Source organism: Ictidomys tridecemlineatus, chromosome 1 (genome assembly GCF_052094955.1).
Source record: "Ictidomys tridecemlineatus isolate mIctTri1 chromosome 1, mIctTri1.hap1, whole genome shotgun sequence".
NCBI classification, from domain to species: Eukaryota; Metazoa; Chordata; class Mammalia; order Rodentia; family Sciuridae; genus Ictidomys; species Ictidomys tridecemlineatus.
Genome location: NC_135477.1, coordinates 258925519 through 258946920, shown reverse-complemented (window position 1 = coordinate 258946920; position 21402 = coordinate 258925519). Strand labels below are relative to the sequence as shown.

The window sequence follows — 21402 nt, the reverse complement described above, 5'->3', positions numbered from 1 at the left end:
GTATATCAATGAAAAACCTGGATTATAGCAAACTTAATTCTAATTTAAGACAAGGATTTATACATAGTATTCTTCCCTACTACTCACTATTTGGCCTTGTGCTGAGGCTTTAGTGAGTTCAGGAAGACGAGGGCAAGCAAATAAGGCATAAGCATGAGTTAAAGGAGGGATAAGACCATTGTTGTAGATGTTGTAACTATTTGTATAAAACATACAAGAAAATTTTCATTACTGCCACAAAAATCACAGTTGTCACTCAGGTAGAGAGCTGGTAAGGCTGCTGGAAACAGAAACAATGGGTGATGGCTCACCTCTTGAGGGTGGCCTGCTGTTAAACATTGCTAGAGTCTGTCTTAGCAATGCACTGTTTGGACTTCATCCTAAAAAAAAGTAGAAGAGTTTCATAAAGAAATGAACAAGGAAATCTACTACATGCTATTAGGAAAGACTTGAAAGTACTAAATGTCCTTTATAGAGACTTGGTAAATTGAGGGCATCCAAGTGTGCTTACATGTGCTGCAACCACTTGGAAAGCTAAGAAAATACGTGTGGAATATGGAAAAGTTAACATGATTGTGTTCTAGAATGCGTTGTTATCCAGGTGTTCATTTGAACAGGGTAACATTTTTTTAAGTTTATAGCAGTAACTAAGAGCCATATTTGTTACTGGTCTGTATGTTCTAATGTGGATCCTTATGAAATAAGTTTTCACTTACTCTTGGATCCATTGTAATATTCCAACTTATCTCTCCCAGGTTACTTTTTGTAATTTTTTACTTTTTTAAAAATTGTACATCTTTTTGGGTAGTCTTAAATCCTTTCATAAACCATGTAGGGTGAAGAATGATGATCAGTTAATATTTATTGAACTGTGATGCTGTGCACACTGTTAAAAACTTCTTTACAACTACTTTTTTTGTTGAAAGAGTGTTATTGTTTTGATAAAGATGTTTGAGGGACAGCATGGGCTGGAAACGTGTGTTTACATAATATAAATACTAGGCTTGCATTTATATGTTTATGTAATATTAAAGCAAACATTTGTATTTTCTCATGAATATCATAGATGTTTAAAGTAGTTGAGTGTGATAGAAACCTAAGTAGCTAACTGTAGCTTTTTTCTTTCAGAACTTAAATGAATATGTTGACGCATTGATTACCTTGAAACAAAAAATTATTAATACAGAGTAAGTATATTTGCATACATTTGGCAGAATTTTGTAAGCCTGACAAACTGAAGTACATGGAGGTTTTGGGCCCTGAGGGTTAGGCTACGAGGTACTCATTCTGGTAACATTTCTGTGAGTTCTCTCAGCAACTTGAACCTTTATTTAGTGGCTCACAGGTCTTTTAAACAAAGCTCCTGGGTAAGTAGGAAGTTACTTTCGCTGGATTGGAATTTTTTAAAAGCTCTTTTGTGTTTTCAAAATCGTTTTAGCTTTATGCTGAATGTAAAATTTTCCTCACAGTATTTTATTTACTTTTATTTCAGATTTACTTTTTTAATGCTATAATAGTCTTATGAAATTTAGGCCACAATGCTACTTTGATCAAAGTGATTTTTAATTAAAAGCTCATATTAGTGCAATGCTTTTGAGGTATTTAAGGTAACACATTAGCATACATTGTGTCTGGAAATCCAGAGGAGAGGCTGCTTTGTATGATTTGCAACATGATTTTAACAGTATATTTTCTAAATAAAAAGAATAACCTAATTCTTTTCTTTGTTACAGTAATTTGCTAACAGAATACCAGAAGAAATGTGATGATATCCTTTTACTATTTATTTCTTTTGAATGTTTAGATTTATTTATATATAATAGAGATATGAAGACTGATCTTTTTAATAGTTATCTTTTGGAAGGCAGAGTTTATAGGCTCAGATAAAAAGTGTTTCTGATGGGCATAATTGACAGCTAGTCTTTTTAGTTTTAATGCATACTTAAAGTTCTAAGACAAGGAGATTTAGCAGTCTGTTTTGTTTCTATTACTCTGATTTTTTTAAGGTATTATAAGCTTTGTAATACCATTTTTACTGAGAATGTAGCATCTTAGGACATGTTTTGACACTTAGGAATTACTTTCTGAATATTCCTTTTGAATCTGCAAAAAGTATACTCGAGAACATTCAAAATGTTGGGAAAAACTTGTTTAATTATTTTGTGATTAATGGAGAATTAGTGTGTATATCAAAAACCATATAGAAATAATATGATTTTTATATTCATAAGGAAATTCTTGGGCTTAGAGTCAGTTTGTTCAATAAATATTTACAAAACACCTGTAATTTAGTTAGCTCTGTTTAAATATTTTCTTAGCAGACAGAGAAAGGTCTGTATTACTGATCTTTCCACATCTTTGGTGATAACGCTTGCCTTGATTTAAGTCTCTCCCATAAAAATTCTCCCATGAAAACAAACATATATGTGCCCATAGAGATCATGATACTTCAACTTTATTTTCCACGTTGGGACAGATTTCTGCTGTCACAACAATTGAATCTCAAGTTATTTTGACAGCAACTTGAGGCCTACTTCAGTATTATTTTTGGCATACTGAATGTAATTGTGATCTCCAATTATTTATTTGTATTCATATCATGATATCTAATTTGTATAATTAGAGCAAGGTATTAGTATTTAGATTTAGTTTTAGTGTTTGAATTTTTACAATAAAAATTGGAAGTCACTGAAAAATTTCTCATATGCTTCATTTTGTGAAACTTAATTTGTTTAATTACAAATGCATAAAAATCACAAGAGTAATATGTTTGATTTTAAGAGTGGTACAGAAACAATTATCATAACTACTTCTAGATTGCTAAATAGAAAAATAGATGAGCAGCTTCATATGTGTGTATGTTAGTCAGTTTTTTGTTGCTGTGACCAAAATACTTGACTAGAGCAACTTAGAGGAGGATAAGTTTAATTTGGGCTCATAACTTTTTGAGGTTGTGGATAATCTGAAAATTACTGACTTACCTAAAATTTGTCTACAAAAGTGTTTAAATAAGAATTATCAGCATGATTCTTTATAAATAGGTAAGACTTTCAGAAGTGTGTTGTGTGATGTGATATTCGACTTCAGCCTGAGCTTCAGATACTGATTTTTTAAAACATACACTTGGAATTTGCCACAAATGTTTATTTCTTATACCTTAAAAATGCAGTAGTTTGCTTTACAACTTAAAAACCCAGTCACACATTTATTATGGCTTTTTCTATAATTTGCGTCTTTTGCTACTCACGTAGCAACAGATTTTCTTTTTTTTCTCCCTCAAGATTAGAAAGTTATATTTTTCAATAAGTGGGCTCTGATAAAATCAGCATTATTCAGTGCGTTATTTTTTTGTTTAATTCTGACCATTTTATTGTCTATCAATGCTTCTTTCCAAAGGACAGGAAATACTTTGTTTTCATGACTTTTTTTAAAAAAATTTTTTCAAAGACTGCTATAATTTAGGAAGAGTAGTAAAGTGTACTTCTCAGCCTTGAGAACCTTAAGATGCAGGAGCTGCAGACGTGTTTTTACAAATATACACATGCTATGCTGGGCTGTAAGTAAACATGGGAGTTGCTAGGAAGTGAAACTTAAAGGAATTATTCTTTGCTGTCTAAGCATATTTACTAGCAAATAAAATTGAGGTTATCAAATTGTCTGAATTGTAAAAATGAAGACCCATGTAGATTTTATAATCTCTCTGTAGCTTTTGTGGATTTTACGTTCTCTTTGTATTTCTTTTCTAATTACTCATTAAGGGTAGTTATGTGATTTTTGTGAATTATATAACTCTTGTCTGTTGCCATTATTCTCTGAGTTACTCAAGAAATGAAGGGCAGGTTATTGGGAATTCAGATATATATGGAATATCAAAGTATTTTCTATTTACTGGTTAATGCTTGGTCTTTATTCTTGTAATTTAACTCTAACCAATCAAGTCTTCACAGGGCCGTTTTTTTTTAGAGAAATAGGTATTTTGGTAAATAGGAATAACTCAGTAAAAAGACATTACTGTGTTACAAGTAGAAACTTATATGTTATTTTCTGGGGTTTATGATCTTTCTTGTATGTTCATTGATTATAGATTATTAAAGATAATTGTAAAATGAGTTTTATCTGATACTCAACCTGGAGAGGTGAGTATCAGATGATAAAATTCTCAGAGTTTTCTTTAATAAGTTTTACAGCTGCAGTTTGCAAGAAGGTAAGCCAACCTCTTTTCATAGTTGGTGATACCACTTGTTTGAGTGTTTGATTTTGAATAGGTATTTGTAGGCCAGATTTTAAACAGAATCTAACAAAACATACCTAGGATTGATCCTAGGTATAGCATGTTGCTTTATTGCTCATAATAAAAGATTTGCATTTTTCTGCCACATCATTTGAATGAATTTACTTAGGTCTTAAGTTGCAGCCTGGTGTTTCATCTTTTCATTGACTTTTGCTGACTACATTGCAACTGAGATGAAGCTTATTCTCAAATTACTGTTGTCCACATGAATTGCATTTTTTAACATGGTTGTTTATCTAGTGTTATTTTACACAATCTAAAACAGGCCTACTTAAAACTTTAGCAATATTTCATGTTCTGTTTACATTTGTCATTTAGAAGAAGGCTCAAATGTAGTTTTAACCCAAATTCCAAAATAGCCTATCATTTAATTTGAATAAATAGGGATGCATTCAAGATTGGAAGTGCCATGTTTGCAGACAGTTCTTGAACACATTCTCTAGCAGAGAGAAGAGACTTCCAGGGAGGTCTACTTGTACTTGTTTCCCAAGTTGCTTTTTGATACACTTTTAACAAAAATAGACTGTTATTTCTAAGAAATTAAGCAATATGAAGATCATATTAGTGTAAGTAGGTATAAATGGTAGAAATGTATTTAAAAAGATTATTTTCTTTTTTTTGGTTCCAGGTTAGAAATCTCAGATCATCAGTATAGGTGTTCAGCAATTCACTGCAGATTCTCTTGTGTAATGACATTATTCATTGTTCGTTTTTAGAGAAAATAGTACTTTACATCACCAAGTGGAGCAGATGCTGCAGAAAATTTCTCCTCTGCAGAAGTGTCAGGAAGAACTAGGATCTTTAAAAGCAGAGCTAGAAGAGAAAAAGGTAACTACTATCATTTCCTATAAAGACCTATTGTCAGTACGTTAATTCTGTCACTATAATTGGTAAAAGGGCACTTTTAATGAGTTATCAAAGCAAATAAAAGTTAATATATCACTGTCCTTAGAGACACTGAGCTGATTGATTAATGGCTTCACAGTGATTACTAGCTCTACAATACTGTGTTAGTTCCTTATGCTTTTTGAGGACTCCACTAGAGAAAACTGACAACTGAGTGTTTTTATGTTTTTTTTTTAATGTGTCCTACGCTAATTCAATTTTTTTCCCTAAATGTGAAATAATGTGCAAAAATTTACACTTAAATCATTGTGTGTGACTGAGAAAATGGGAGAGAATTTGATTTCATCCAGTAGTGCTGGACAGCCCAGGGTAGGACTCAGGGTCTCAGTTTTAGTATGAGTGAAGATGTCCTATAGAGAACTCGCTCTCATGGTTCATGAACTAATCAATGTACTAAGCAATGTCTATACATCCTTTTACTACTATTACCTGGATAGCTTGGTTTCGTCCTGATTTTAGATTTCTGTTCTTGTAGTTATGTTTGGTACTTTGTGGCTTCTCATTGTCTGTGAGCAGTGCATAAAGTGAGAGTACTTCACTAATATTCACATGCTCTCATAGGTAAGTATTGAGGTTAGAAGGTACTTTCTGTTTGAAACAAGTCTGATACTATTTATGCAATGATTTTAAGTCTTGGAAAAAAACACTATTTTAGATATAAAACTCTGATAAGGTTATCCTTTCATGGAGTTTATTTTCCTTTTCAAAACTCAGTTTCCTGGAAAACTTTTTTTTTTTAAATACCTTAAACTTAGGATAATTTTCTGTATAAATTTACCTTTTACAAGAACCTTAAAAAAGAGTTCATGGCTACTACAGATAAAATCACTGGAAATCCTGAAAGTCATATGGTTTACATGAGACAGATTGTTACCACCCTGGAGTATTCTCCCCCTTCCCAACCCATGGCTCTTGGGTGAGAGTATTTGTGCCTTCTGGTCTTTCTTACATGGTGCTATTTCACTAGAGACATGTAGCTCTCTGAAATCTTATGTACTTGAATGATACATATTTATTTACTGTTTTTTGTAAAAATTCTTCATTCAACTATGCAGTGAAAGTTGAACAGAAACAGTTGCAGTGTTCAATTATGTCTATCTGTGATTATAAAATCTATATCTGAGAGGGAACCTTGGAGTCAGACCTCAATAATAAAACTCTTAATTACTTTCTGTGACTTTAAAAAAATAAATTCCCCTCAAGCCCTCAGACTCATTTGAAAAAGGCCTCTAGAGCTGGTGAGATAAATATATATATATCTATGTATATAAATGTCACCCTCAATTACAGAGTCTTTCCCAGTCCATAGGGCTGTCAGGGTGTGTGGGTGTGTGTATATATATCTATATATATATAGATAAAGAGTTCACACATTTTTCCCAGTTATCATAGTTATCATTAAGTATAGTGATTTGTTTTGTGTTTTTTCCACAATAGTACTATAACTAATACTTACTGAGCTCTAAATTTCTTCAAAGTATATTGAATTTTATTGTTTGAGACAAGAATATTAGCTATTTGATATTTAAACCAGTTATTAAAGGATTTGGAATTGTCTTAAAATAAGTTATTATTTTGTTTTGTAGCTTTTATATGAGTGTATTACCAATTATATGTATTAAGAATCTGATTAAACTCATTAAAATATTCAATGAATTATATTTGGTTTCCTGCTGAATATATCTATTCTTTTGGTTAATTTCATACTGTGAAAGGATGACAGTTTGACTTCTCAAGATCAAAACAAGTTAAGACCCATTGTCAGCTACTTTTATTTGGACAGTTTTTGTTTGTTTCTTTAGAGTTCTCTAAAGTTATATCAGGACACTCACCAGGAATATGCTCGTGTAAAAGAGGAATGCTTGAAAAGTGATGCACAGTGAGTAGTTTTAAAATTACTATAGAAATGGGGTTTTCATATTTGAAAGTAGATATTCCATAAATCAATAATATTTCTCTTTTCTCAGTCTTTGGATTTTTTGGCTATGATTAGCTGTGTGGTCTTGAACTAGTTAGTCTCTCAACCTTGATTTCTACCTTTGTAAACTGGGAATTGTATCTACTTTGAGCAATTATAAGGAAGATTAGAAGGTCCTGTGTTAAAGTGCTACAAAAAGAAGTACATAAAAGTTTTTTATTCTGTACACATGCATGTGTGTCCGTGTGTCTATTGACTTCTTTCTTTGTGCTGATATTTCAATGAGTTTCAAACAGAATAGACATCTTTATTACCATTAATGAAAAGTGCTGTTAAAAACATCCCCTGTGGGCTGGGGTCATGGCTAAGTGGTAGAGGCTTGCCTTGCATGTGTGAGGCACTGGGTTCGTTCTCAGCACCACATATAAATAAATAAAATAAAGGTTCATCAACAACTAAAAAACAAAATAAAAAAAAAATCCCTTGATTATTTTGTCATTCAGTACCACACAAAACAGTTGTGTGAACTGTGTAGATGTGATTCAGCAGTGACTCAGAGACTCTTTCTCAGGGGGTTACCTTCCTTTTTGGCTCTTAGGAATCCATCTTAGAACTGGAGAGGGTCTCCAGCCTCTGCCTTCTGTCAGGTTGCTGTGTACACACAGTTAACTGCACATGCTCCCCGAGAGTAATATTGACCAGTGCTGACCATTGGAGCCTGTCTGGATGTGCTGTCAGCTCAGCTTCTAGATGATCTCACTTCCTCTAGGGGCAGAGCCTGAGTAGATCCACAACTTGTTTTTCATATGGAAAAGATAGATTAAAAAAAAAAAAATCCATTTTAGAACTACTATACATTAAATGGAATACCATTCTTTCTTAAGTTTATTCTATCAGAAAAATTTATGGTAATTTCAGTTATTGATAACTTAATGCTAGTTGTGATTGAAATAGTCTGTTAGGCAAAGCTCAGTAATTTAAAAAATATGTTTCATAAATTGTGAGGTTTTGTTTCTGTCATATTATTTTTCACTTTCTAACTTATAGTATTTTATTATTAGGAAGAAGAAACTCGAAGCTAAAGTGAAGAAGCTGGAAGGTAAATGGCACTATTGTTACCTGGCTAGTGGAAACCCTTGCTGGCTATTTCAGATCCCTGGTAGTAGGTTGAAGCACTCTATCAAATGGTTGAGTTGTTGTAGACTTGGATGGTACATCTCTGGGTCATCCCTGGTTGAGAGCAAGGGTCTGTTCCTCCTAGTAACCATATCAGAAGTTGGAGATGGAATGTGGCAGTCCCTGAAAGGGTATTATACTCAAAATAATAGCACCCTGCACTTTTTGTTGTAAAAAGTAGCAACTAATGAAATGATTTAATTTTGAAAGTTGAATCCTACGGACTTTCTTATTTTCGCCCCATGATATAAGAACAGATACTGCTTTTAATATCAAGAAACTCATGCATTTATGATACATGTAGGGAGATTTCCATGAAATCCTCTTCATTACGATTGTCCAGTTTAAATCAGGTAAATTTAAATCATTTTAAATCTCCACACACTCCACAATTGTTAGGTGCTTCTACTTCACAAAGAAAGTGCAGAGTGCAGTTTTTTAGGTCTTCATGTTTCAGCTGATAACCCTTCAGAAGTCAGTGGGAGTGAAACTCAAGATCTTTTTGTTGGCTTTTCCTCCCTGCATTGTGTGGTGGGACGTGGACTTAATGCACAGTAGAGACAGACAGCTTCTGCTGTTTCCATCCATGCGTGTGGTCTTCCTTCAGTTCCAGTGTGGCTCTAGTAACCGTCTTATCTGCTGTGGGTTTCTGACATTATAGTGATTGTGCCCTGCTTCAATGATGGTGCATTTTCACTTAGAGTGTGAAGTAATAGTTTAAATTTAGTAGTCCCAGTCATTAATTTATCTAGATTAAGACAAATGTTTTAGACTTATTCTATAAATGTCTTGGTGACATGTTCCTTAGATTTGATTATTGCACAAACATTGACAGTTGGCAGGAAGGACACTGCTAAGTCTTGTCTTTTTCTTGGTGGTGTGTGGAGATAAGTGTCTGAGGAAATATTTTGAGAAACATGAGATGCCTTTGAGACTCCATATATAGCTATGAAGCAAAATGCAGTGTTTTTCATGTAGAAAAACACTTTCCCCTAGTAAATGATAAGACATAATAAAGATTATTGAGGAAAGAAATACTCAAGCTTGTTAGCATATTGTTACTTTGTTGTTTTAGGGGATTTTGCTTTTTTTAGCAATTGTGTGTGAGTATATCTGTATAAAATCAGTACTGGTCAGATTGTTAATAGTGTGGAGTATTTGTTATTTCAGAATGAAGGATTTGGTAAAGATGCAGAGAACTCTAAATATTCTTAAAGAGTAGATCTCTAACAAAGATATTTGGAATTAGGATTAGTTAGCTTGTTAAAGGCAATTCCAGGAAGTGATATTAGCCAAATTATATAATTGCGTTGTGTGCATATGTGAATATCTAATAATAAGTTTCCCAATTATGTATGAGTATCTTGCAGCAATAAAATAATGTGTGTGGGGAGGGAATTCCAGAAAAGAATAACTATCTCCAGTAAATATCATGAAAGCTGCCCCCTTTTCTTCTTCACCAGATAAAGAGAATGGTATTAATTAATTCTAAGATCACAGTTCTAAAATCTCAAAACATCACTGCTAATTATTGAAAAGAAAAGAGTACAAGGTACCATGGCATCTCCCCTTATGCATTAGATTGTGGCCCTGCCCAGAAGGGTTTGGAAAGGATTCTTAAGCCCTGCATCAATTGTATAATCTTATAAATAGTTAAAGAAAGAAAAGTTCCTCTATTAGCCCTGACCGATAAAGTATTTGAATACTTTAAGAAATGAGAAAAACTCATACTAGATCAGATCTTGAGTAATCCATTAACTCTAGCAGTAAAGGTAGTAAATTATTTTTGTTTCTTTATTATAATTTTAAAATACAGAAGCTGCTGTCAAGCAAACTCAAGACTTCAAACAACTAAGAAATGAAAAGAAAATACTTGAAAAAGAATTTAAGAAGACACAGGTACTATATAAAACAGTGTGTTCAAACTTGAAAATTCCTGGTTTCGGGGCCTGTGTAGGTGACTGTTGTAACAGATCTGACAGTCAGGCAGAGGCCACCTAGGGACTATACGCACGTAGCCTGTTAAGTTATACCTGTTGTACATTTGATCCACCAAATTTGCACCACTCATCCAGCATAAACACTGTTAGTATTTTATTTTCACAGGAAAGACTTGACGAATTTTCCAAACAGAAAAATGAGAAGGGTGAGTATTCAGTTAATACTTACTTAAAATTTCTATATTGATATGCAATATTTTAAAATTATTTTTCCCCGCATCTTTTTAGAATTGAGACATATTGGAACACAAATTTCAAGTGATTCATATGGAAGCATAGATAAAAGTGAGTATACTGTAATTTTTGCTTCAATTTTGTGTGCTAGTATTAGTGATTTGTAAGATTCCATGTAGCTCTAACATACAGCTGTAAAAATAACCAGGATTAGTATATATTTCATGTTAGAAGAAGCCATGTATTTGGGGTTGGCATTAGTCAATATATATTTCTAACCAATTTTTTATCTTCTAAAAAAATACAGTGATTAAGGGATACAATGAAGAATGTTGTTTGGGAAAGGAAAACTATTTAATATGTACAGTTTCCACAGTTTTCAATAATTAGGTATTCATTAGATTACAATTTATAGGTATGAATAATAATTAGGTTCTAACTAGTTTGCAACTTATCAGATTAATTTTTTAAATATCCTAGGTGCCAAACATAAAAACATTGTTAAAGTCAGGTAGAAAAACCGTAGTGTCAAAGCCCTATTGTATATTTACTGAAAACACAAGAGTTTAAGGAAGAAAAGTAAAATAGTGATAGCCATGGAATTGTTGCAAGGGAAATCCAGATATGTCACTACACATTTGTACTGGGTGCCTCATTTCTAGATGAGAAGGCATAATGACAATTGAGAGTGAGAAATTGGGAGTTTTCATCTTAATACCTCTGTTTACTACTTGGCTCTTTGCCATTTACTTCCCTTTTTTTCTCCTTTTAAAAAGTGGAGGTTATGAATTTGAATTTCCACTTTTGTAAGTTTTTTGTGAAGTTGAAATTAACGTTTATTAATTAAATGTAGTCATTTTCATCATACTAATGTGGATTTTTTTTTATTAAAAACCTCTAAGTGGAAATAATTGAAGACCTTTAAATTTTTATGTATAAATAAGCAGTGTCTCTTAAGAATTCACTTTTATCCCTTTTTCCCTTTTCTTTAATTTTCTTTTACCTTAGAGAACAAGTTCACGTTTTCCTTGGTTTAAGGCCATTAGCTGTTCATACTTTCCAGTTGCCTGGGCACTGGTATCACATATATGCAATCTCTTGTGCTTTTGTTCTATGTGTGGAGTGTGAGATGGAGTGATGGGTATTGCTGAGAGCAATCAAAGATCCAGAGCATTGCATTGTGCTTTCCCAGCCAACAATCAGCTGTTGAATTTAATCATATTTCCTTCTGGACTCACAGATCTGTGTTAGGCCTTTCTATTCAAACATGGTCCTACCCACTCCTTTCAGTTTTCTATCCTACCTTTCATCTTATTTTTTTCAAAGAGCTTATTGCTCTCTCAAAGTTATTTTATGTTTTGTTTTGATCTTCTCTAATAATGAGAGCAGGGATATTGTCTATTGTACATTGTATTTTTTCCAGGTGAATAAATTAATGAAGTCAGTTGTGAACTTTGAGGTATTTATTTCTTACTTCTTAACTGAATCCTTAGCACTTTTCTCTATTAATATTGAATATTTGACTGCTGGAAGAAATTAGCAAATTAAACGCTAAGAAATATTGAGTTGGCATCACTTTAAAGAAGGCTTCCTGAGTGGCACTTTGCCTTGACTTCTTTTCAAATTCCAACAAAAATGACCTAAATGAAAAGTAGTTTGCCTGGATAGTTAAAAAGTTTATCATCAATAGGGTAAATTGATGAGGAAGATGGAAAGCAGATGGTGACAGTTGCAGGCTGCAAAAAGCAAGTTTCACTGCAGAAGCCTGGAATTTCCCTTGATTGCTAGGGTAGAAATAGAGGTAGGAGCAGGTCCTTAGCATTTGCAAGTCATTGATAAAAGGGTAAAGGTATGACAGTCTTCTCATTTCAAACCTGTTTCTGGCCTTTGCCCACAGACTGTGCCCCAGGTACAGATTGCTGAAATGGTAGCTGCGCCATAAGACATGCCTGAGGTCTGTGGATATTAGAACATTGAGTAGTTGTGGCTGCTCTGAGCATTAGTCACTCCTGTTCCTAGTAAATAAGATGGTAATGCACTCCGTGTAACCCGCACAATTGCATTCACTCACCTCTGTCCCCAAAGGCAGGGTCATGAAACAAGAACCTGCACTTACTGCTAGAAGATCAGGACTACAAATGTACATAAAGGAATACACTCCTAAAGGTGTTCTGCCTACACCCTTTTTTAAAACCTTGACAAAAAAGAAAGGGAGGGACAAGGAAGAAAGGTGCCAGAAGACTAAGGAAATAATACTAAATCATGAGTGAGAAGAAAAGATTAAAAACTGAATTAGAATTCTTAGAGAAAATCTAAGAACATATCCTCAGGCTCCCTCTGTGGATCTTGGAAATTAAAAATATGATTACAGAAATAAATCTGCTAAATAGGCTAATGTTGAATGGATAGATGATTGAATTAGTGAACCTAGAGATTAGATCCAAGATGTCTCTAAGGATGTAGTACACAGGGTGTTAGAAAAATATAAGAAATTGAAGGATAAAGCCAGATGTCTTAGTATTCATTTCTTAGAAGTTTTCAGAGGGAATCACAGAACCATAAGGAGGGAAAGAGATCAAGAAGTAACAGAAGAGAAAGTCACTGAACAGAAAATATTTTTATGTTCATTCTGTTGGGCCTCCCAAGTGTAGAAAATGATTTTTTAATATAAATTCCACCTCTAACATGTTTGTAGGATATGTACCTATGATAAATGAAACAAAAAGTTTGAATACAGAGTGGCAGGAAAATGTCTTCCAAGCAGTGCTCTCAGTAAAGCAGCAACATAAGAAAATATTTCAAGCTTAGAAACACATTTACATAGATTAAAAGGGAATATTTAAGTTGATTAACACAACTCATTAAGTGGACACTGTATATACCTAAGAGCATGAAACTATCAGTAAAAGAGCTTTTGGGAATTCTAGGAGGAATAGCCACATTGTTTGTCATCATGAGCAGTTTTAGTATGTTTCTCAGAAACAGGTGAGAGCAGACAGGAAATGGAATTATGACTATAATTAAATATGACTCTGCAGACTGCACAGTTCTTTAGTATACTTCTCAAACATTTTAAATTGGCTAATACACAGCAAAATAACTCCACAATTTAATGAGATATTAACAAGACCCCATTCCTATAAGGTAATGAAAAAAAAGTGCAGCAATTGATTTGGAACTATTGAAACTGACTAGATCATTACTGTACTGGAGAAACGAGAACCTATATCAAGTGTGAGCAAGAGGAAAACCCATGGCACCAGGACTTGGAAAGCTGCGAAAGTACAGTTTAGTTCTTCATTCATAGTTTCATATCCCAATGTGAAAAACAGATTTTCTTTTTCTAGGAAAACGTGCTCTCAAATTGAATCAAACTTGAACAGAAAATAATCCAGAAGAAATTTTTAAAAATAATTGAAGTGTTAGACCATTGCAGTTCCAGATGGTTTATTGGTTGAGCTCTCCAAAGCCTTGAGTGAAAACAAGTGTCTTTATCATTAATTTATTGTTTTAGAACTTAGAAAATATGGAATGTGCCTGTCCCATTAACATGAACACATATCCTCAAGACTCAGAACTACGTTACTTGATAACATAACTGCAAAAATACTAAATAAAAATTTCAGGCATCAAAGCCATGAGTTGCTTAGAATACAAATTATGATCTAAGGAGTTATTTCAGGAATATGATAACTGATTCAAAGTATTATGTTCATCTCAATTCAGTATTCGCTTCTAATTAAGAGAAAAATCGGTCTATAATAGGAAAAAAGTTTGAATTTGACAAAGGTAAGCATTGAAAGCATAGTCTTTACTGTCAGAAACGAGGCAAGGATCCTTTTTGTTCCTCCCTTCTTTTTGTACTGGAGGCCCTAATCAGCATGGCAAAATAAACAGTAAGCCCCGCACCATGGTGCATGCAGTGCTGGAGGCTGAGGCAGGATTACTAGTTTCAAGCTAGCCTCAGCAATGGTGAGGCACTAAGGCAACTCTGTGAGACCCTGTCTCTAAATAAAATAAAAATTGGGCTGGGATGTGACTCGGTGGTTGACTGCCTCTGAGTTCAATTTCTGGTAACTGCCCCCCCCCAATAAAAAATAAACAGAGTAAATTCTTCAGATACTCCTAAGCAAGAGTCAAATTGCCATTATTTCAGATGATATGAGCATGTAGAATACCCAGAGCACTCAGCTGGAAAAGTAGTAATAGAAGCTTGATCAAGTTGTGACTTGTACAAGGGACGTTCACAGTGCACCAAGTGGAATCAAAACAACCCTTTCTTAAACGGTGACTGGACCACCACATGCCTAGGAGAGGACTTACAGCAATGTGTGGTGCCTCTGGGACGAAAACTGTACAGACTTCCTGAAGAGGCGTGAAGGAAGAATGAACACATGAATCAGCATTATGTTTCTGGATGAGAAAACTCCAGGCATAATGATGTGATACTTTCTTCAAAGTATTTATACTAATCTCACTAGAAATCCCATTACAGCATTCTGTGGAAAAGAACAGATGGTGAAGGTTTGTCTGGAGGAATAGATGTTCAGAATAACATTTTTTAAAAGACCTGAGCAAGAATCATACTATAACAGTGTAATTATGAATTTATCATGATTAAAGAAGTGTGGTATTGACACAGAAACGGACAAAGCAATGGAGTGGGAAAGTCCAGAAACACTCTTATAAATGCCTTAGATTTTGATAGTAGAAGCATCTTAAGACAAGTGTACATTCGATTTAATGAGATTTTTATCTGCACAACTAAGTAATGAAGCCTCACTGAAGACTGTTTTACTGGGAATAGATAGCTTTTTATGGTCAGATTAGAAGTAATGTGTGCTCATTAGAATAGGCATAGCTCTGTTTATTAGCCTCCACAGGAATGGAAAAGTAACTTTTTTTCTTTTTTTTTAAGGTTCCTTGTTTGCTGCTTTGGGTATACGTAATAAGCAGGGATCCTGGTCAGGTCATTTAAGCAAAGGGGATTACAATATTTGGAAGCAGGCTTTTGGGTAGGTTAAATTACAATGTAGATAAGCTATTCAATCAGAGTTTTAGAACTCAAGTGAATGTACCTCACACAGGGGTCACCAGAAAGTTGATTTGGCTTCCGAGAGGTTGGAAATGGTCAGCTGTTGTCACCGTGACTTCCATGTTTGTCCTGGTTGCCTTTCTGGAGGCTTCATTTTTGGAATGACACAATTTGATCTCAAATAAAACTAACCTCATTTAAAAATCTTTGGTTGATTTTTCTGGAGATATTTTGGTTTAAAAGGTTAGTCTCTTATGTCCTCTTGAACTGGATTGAAGATGTTACTAATTTCAATAGATATTTAAGGTTAATTTAGAAACTTAAATTTAAGGAAATTATAATTGAATTCTGAGATGGCCTGAAATTACCTCATAGTTAAAGCTAGTTTTCATTGAATTTTTACTAATGTGGGTTGTTTTTTATGCACATTTCACCATAAGATATTCATATTTATATTTTCTTAAATACGTTTTGTTTGGGAAGATATTTTTGGAATTTGTATACATAACAATTTTAAAAAGCTTCAGAACCCTAGTGTAATATTCTTATGAATTTCATCAACACTGTCTTGGTTACTTCCTTAGCCTTTCAACTTGAATCAGCGTTTCTTAATTATACTGAGAATCTAGATCCTAAGAAAATGTATAAATACTCCAATCTTTATGAAGCCATGTGCTTCTCCCTGTTGATACGTTCATATCCACACATCTTGCCTCCAGCTCACTTCTCCTCAAGTCCATCCTTGGATTTTCTAGACCCATGCATCACCTAGGTGAATTTCAGCATGGTCAGCTGATGACCTTGCTGATAGCCTCATCTAACTGAGGGATGCTTCTCTGTTATTCTTGTGGAACATATAGAGCCCTCGTCCCCTATACTGTACCCATTAACTAGGCATCCCTTCCCCATTTAATTGCACTCAGGAGACCATGTGTGGTCCCAGGACTCATCTGTCCAGGGTGTATATAAAAGTGATGAAGCCTTTGACCAAGTAAATTGGGGCTTTTGAGTGTTCCCCGAACCCTGCACCAAAAATAAACAAAGAAATCTGTGCTAGTTAATTTCTAGCTAAAGCACTGTATACCTTTCCAACCATAATTAACTGAGTTGTGCACAATGGTTGAGTTTGAGGAAGATATTTGGATACCTAGTTTTCTTCCTGATTTCACACAGGCATATTTAAGCTAAATAAGATAGTTTTAACGCTTTATTCTTTTTCACAGGAAAAGTGAAACTGCTCCTGAAGGAACTTTGGCTCTGTATAAATACAGCACACCGACTACCCAATGAAGGCAGCAGACGTGTCCCAGGTGAGAGAGTAGCTATGGAAGCAGCTTCATATGTGAAAGTAGAAAGATTACCATGGGCATTGTGGCCTGTAATTTTTAATATCTCCTGGATCTAACGTTAGAGGAATAAAAGCAACTATATGGCCAGTTCTTATTGTACCAAACTTCTTTTCCTTCAGTGTGCCTTCTAATCTTAAGTCAGTTCATTTAGCTTTTAATTTTTTAATAACAGGTCTCATTAGAGAACATCAGGGGCTGGGGATGTGGCTCAAGCGGTAGCGTGCTCGCCTGGTATGCATGCGACCCGGGTTCGATCCTCAGCACCACATACCAACAAAGATGTTGTGTCCGCCGAGAACTGAAAAATAAATATTAAAAGTTCTCTCTCTCTCTCTCTCTCCTCTCTCACTCTCTCTTTAAAAAAAAAAAAAATTTAAAAAAAAAGAAAAAAAAAAAAAAAAAAAAGAGAACATCAAAGAAACTGGAAGGATAAAAAAACAATGGCATATTTGGCCGGTACATGTGGAAGACTGAAGGATGCACAGCTTTTTAAAAATTATTTCATATGTTCAGTTAGTTCACCAGCAGTTTAACTTATGTTTTGTATACTTCAGCAGTTCTGCTAACTGAATTCCTTGATTTTCAGTAAGACGACATGGAGACATTCTGTCATATTTGCACGTGTCTTCTCGGGATTTCAGATCTGGAATTTGATGTTAGACATGTTTAGTGGAAGGGAAAAAGATAGCAGACTTGTGTAACATTCTAGTGCTTCTTACTTCTTGTCATTTTACTCATTTCTTTTTTTTTTTTTTTTAATTTCTTACATACATGACAATAGTGGAATGCATTATAATCATAATTATCCATTCTCAACACCATTTTTCATAACTCTGTATATAAAGTATGTTCACTCCAAATTATGCCATTATACATGAGCTCTATTATTATTATTATTATTTGCATTACAATTCTTAATAAGCTGCTATAAATTGATAGATCATTAAAGATCTAAATCAGTAGAAGCACATGCACCTAATTTTCCTACAGGCTTCTGAAGGCAAGGTTCCCTCAGAAGATCAGTAATGGGCAAATGTTGGTTCTTGGTTGTGCTGGATTCATAACTTGTCAGGTGTTGACACAGACATATTCAGTGGGTTTTTCTAAATAGATTTTTCCCTCAGTTCACTTTCTAGATAGTAACATTGATAATAATCAAATGGTACCTGCAATTTCTAAATTAGTTTCTACAGTTAAGAATTCATCTGTTCAAGCAGAAGCAGCCTGTAGATATTTTTCATCCTTCTATACCAGTGAGTAGTGTATGTGAACGTTTAATCTGATGCTTTCATTTAAAATCACAATTTTAGGGCTAAGTTCTATTGCTTATCTGAACTTTTCCAAGGGAGAATAGAAAGCATGGCATCTTTGGAACCTTAATATACCATAGACTGTCTTTTTTGTTTTTTAAATTTTTCTTTTCACATGGAACAGTTACAAAAATAATGTGAAGGATTCCCTTAGACTCCTTACTCATTTTCCCAATTTTAACATTTTTCATTGCCAGTCATGAAAACTGGAACACGTGATACAATCAATCCTGTTAACTGTAGACCTCGTGTGAATTTCACAAGTTTCCCCACTATTTCTCCTTTCCCTCCAGGATCCAGCCCAGACCCCCATATTGCCTTTAGCAGTCATCTTCCTTTAATATTCTACATCTTGACCATTCCTCTCCTTTTCCTTTGACACTTTTGGAGAGCATGTTTTCTTAGAAAGCCTATCCCTTCTGTGTGTCTGGTATTCTCTCATGGTGGATTGATGGTGTGTATTTGTAGTGTGGACACCACAGTAGTGATGTTTCCTTCTGCTCAGGGAAACATCATGGAGATAGGTGATGTGGACATGGATTATTAAACTGTCATCCACATAATTTACCCAAGTAATGGATTTGCCTGCTATAATTACTACTTTGGTGTTTACTAGATGATTTTTTATTTCTCTCATTTCTTCTGCATTTATTATTTAGAATTCTTTTGTAAAAAAGAACTGTTTCTTCTCCATTTATTTGCTTTATAACCTATATTTCCATATAGTCATAGGTAATTGTTCTATTCTATGCATAGAATTCATATTGTCCTATTCATATTGTCCTATTCATATTCAATCTATTCATATTGTCCTTAATTATTGCTTAAATTGGTCCAGCTTTGGTCATTTGGAATTTTTCCAGAGTGACTCCTGTGTGCTTCAGACATACTCCATCATATTTAAAGTACTTGCTTTCTGGCACTGTAAGGTGTTTCAGTCTCAGCTATATTTTCTCTTCCCAGTCCTATAATTAGCCTCTTCTCCAAAGAGCTCTGAATCCTCTGTAAAACACTTGTACAGTTTATGGATATAACATAGTGATTTGTAATGATTTCCTGGGATACATGTCTTTTCTAATAATTAGTACAGCTGAAGTTCATCAGAATCCGTATACCAAAAAGGGTTGGCGTTTTACTTTTCAGATGCATTATCACAAAGCATTCATGTGCACTAGTGAGGTCTCATTTGCGGCATGAGTAGGCTTGATGTGGGTTGACTTTAGATCACTTTTCAAAAAGAGAAAATACTGTCTGTCCCAACCTGTATGCACAGAATTATTTCTCTGCCAGATTCCACTGGTATGATTGCCAAGCTTCATAAAAGCCTTTGTAGGTTAGTGTGGCCATTACCCTGCTGTGGCCCTGTGGTGGCTGGATGGGTTTGTCTCATCTGTCCATCCATTCATCTTCCTCTCTCACTTTTTATAGGATAATGTTTATAAATTGATTCTCTACTAAAAAGTATTTCTACTTACTTGAAGTAACCATTGCAGGCACTTTTGAACTATTAGGATAAGGTTTTGTTTTATTTTAAATTTCCTTGACATTTTAAATCCTCACCCCACAGAAAAACCTGCCAAAGAAGATACATCTGGAACATCTGGGGAAGATGGCACACTACCTCCAGCACAAGGCGGTCCTCTCAGGGCCTCAGATGTGCAGACATGTCTCACAAAACTGTCTATGGAAATGGAGGGTGACTTTGCTTCATGTAGAAGTGTGAATAAAGAGAGGCCTGGCAGAGCAAACCACAGTATTGACCATGTTTCTGATGAGGATGGGAATACTAAGGTCTCAGTGTCAACTGGTGATGATGGTGACCAGACTCACTTATCTGACCATAGGCAGTTTTTCGATGAAGACCTTCAAGCTGCAATTGACTTCTTCAAACTCCCTCCTCCTCTTCTGTCTCCAGTGCCCTCACCCCCTCTGATGTCACCACACCCACTAAGCTCCTTACCTTCTTCACTTGCACCTGTAAGTTTGCTCTTTAAATTTGAATTCCTCCTGGGTGTGTTCTCTCTCCTAATGTGGCTGTGATACTCAAAATTTGATTTAGGCGAGACTTCATATTTTAGCATACTTTATTAAAAAGTAACAAGGAGAAGTTAAGGCAAGCCAATGCCCTTTGCATTAGCATAGATCAGCATGACTCTTTTTAAGTGTGTATTAGGGTTACATTTGTAATTTATCTTCAATCACAACTAAATTATAAGCTTTTTGTTGAATGATTGTGTCTTATGTGTGTATTTTCATTGCTAGTGCATGGCACATAGATTTGGAATGAATAAAGCATGACCTTGACAGCATGGAGTTCACAGTGGTTGGAAAACCCAGTGTAGCATCCATGCCCACAGGCCTGTGCAGTTTCCCACTTTCAGTGGAGTTCATCAACTTTTTGTGTGTTTATAGAATGCTTTGTGATGGCTTCTTAGTAAGTTTCCTAGGAAGCACATTTTCATACCTTCAAGCTTGAGGAGCAGATAAATGGGTGGCTTCCTGAAGGAAAATTCTGGCATGTCTGTTATATTCCAGACACTAGGCCAGGCCTTGGCAGTACAGAGCATCAAGATGCAGCACCTGTCTGTCAGGTGGAGATGGGACCAGTAAAGGAGCAGGCACCTGCCCTACTGGGCTGAGCTCTACAGTTCTTTGAGCACACCCTGCCTGAGAGGACAGAGCTCTTACTGGCTTTTGGGGAGGTGGCACAAGTGCTTCTGGAAATAGGAGCCCACACCAAACTTTTTAAAGAGTTAGACACTTAGGATCTGTGGGCATTTGAGTGTAGTGGACCCACCTGGCCCTTGATGGCATGGAGAAGAGAGTGTGGAAGGGAAGAGTTGGAGACCCAGTCAGAATCCTATGGAATATTCCATAGGCAAGCAGAAAGAGGAGGAGAAGCAAGGAAAGGAGAATAAAAATTGTGGCTGGCCCTGGTGGAAAGCCAGGAGACTAGATGATCTGAATTCAAATCAGGGAAAGATGCTTCCAGAAGAGCAAGTTTGTTTCAGCTATGGTGTCTTCAGTCCATCTTTTCCTTATCAGTAGAAGTCAGGTGTTTGATGTCCTAGGGTTGAGGTGGTTAACACAGATGAGAGACGTCTAGATGGACAGGATGGGGAGGGAGAACAGCTTGCGAGGAGCCCTGGGAGGAGCTGTGTGGCAGGAGAAGTAGTGAGGCTTGGCATGTAGGGAGAGTCACTGGGAGTGAGTTTGATGCCTGATAGGGAGATGAGATGGAGG

General features: G+C 35.1%; 1 protein-coding gene across 5 annotated transcripts in view; it reads left to right on the top strand.

Annotated features, from left to right (window-relative positions):
- Ice1 (interactor of little elongation complex ELL subunit 1) overlaps window positions 1-21402 on the top strand; it is a 55058-nt gene that overhangs the window by 10088 nt on the left and 23568 nt on the right. For 2 of the 5 annotated variants that reach the window (XR_013424544.1, XR_013424545.1), the window contains exons 1-9: window positions 2777-4204; window positions 5008-5119; window positions 7000-7076; window positions 8177-8214; window positions 10108-10190; window positions 10398-10437; window positions 10520-10576; window positions 16724-16810; window positions 19727-20136. Coding sequence is in view for 3 of the 5 variants with exons in the window: in XM_005335189.5 (XP_005335246.2) it covers window positions 1129-1187; window positions 1734-1768; window positions 4186-4204; window positions 5008-5119; window positions 7000-7076; window positions 8177-8214; window positions 10108-10190; window positions 10398-10437; window positions 10520-10576; window positions 16724-16810; window positions 19727-20136 (1017 nt within the window). In the remaining 2 variants the exon portion in view is untranslated. Of the gene's footprint in view, window positions 1-1128; window positions 1188-1733; window positions 1769-2776; window positions 4205-5007; window positions 5120-6999; window positions 7077-8176; window positions 8215-10107; window positions 10191-10391; window positions 10438-10519; window positions 10577-15383; window positions 15481-16723; window positions 16811-19726; window positions 20137-21402 lie in introns of those variants that run through there. The other 3 variants (XM_005335189.5, XM_078018521.1, XM_040273769.2) reach the window with 3 other exon arrangements.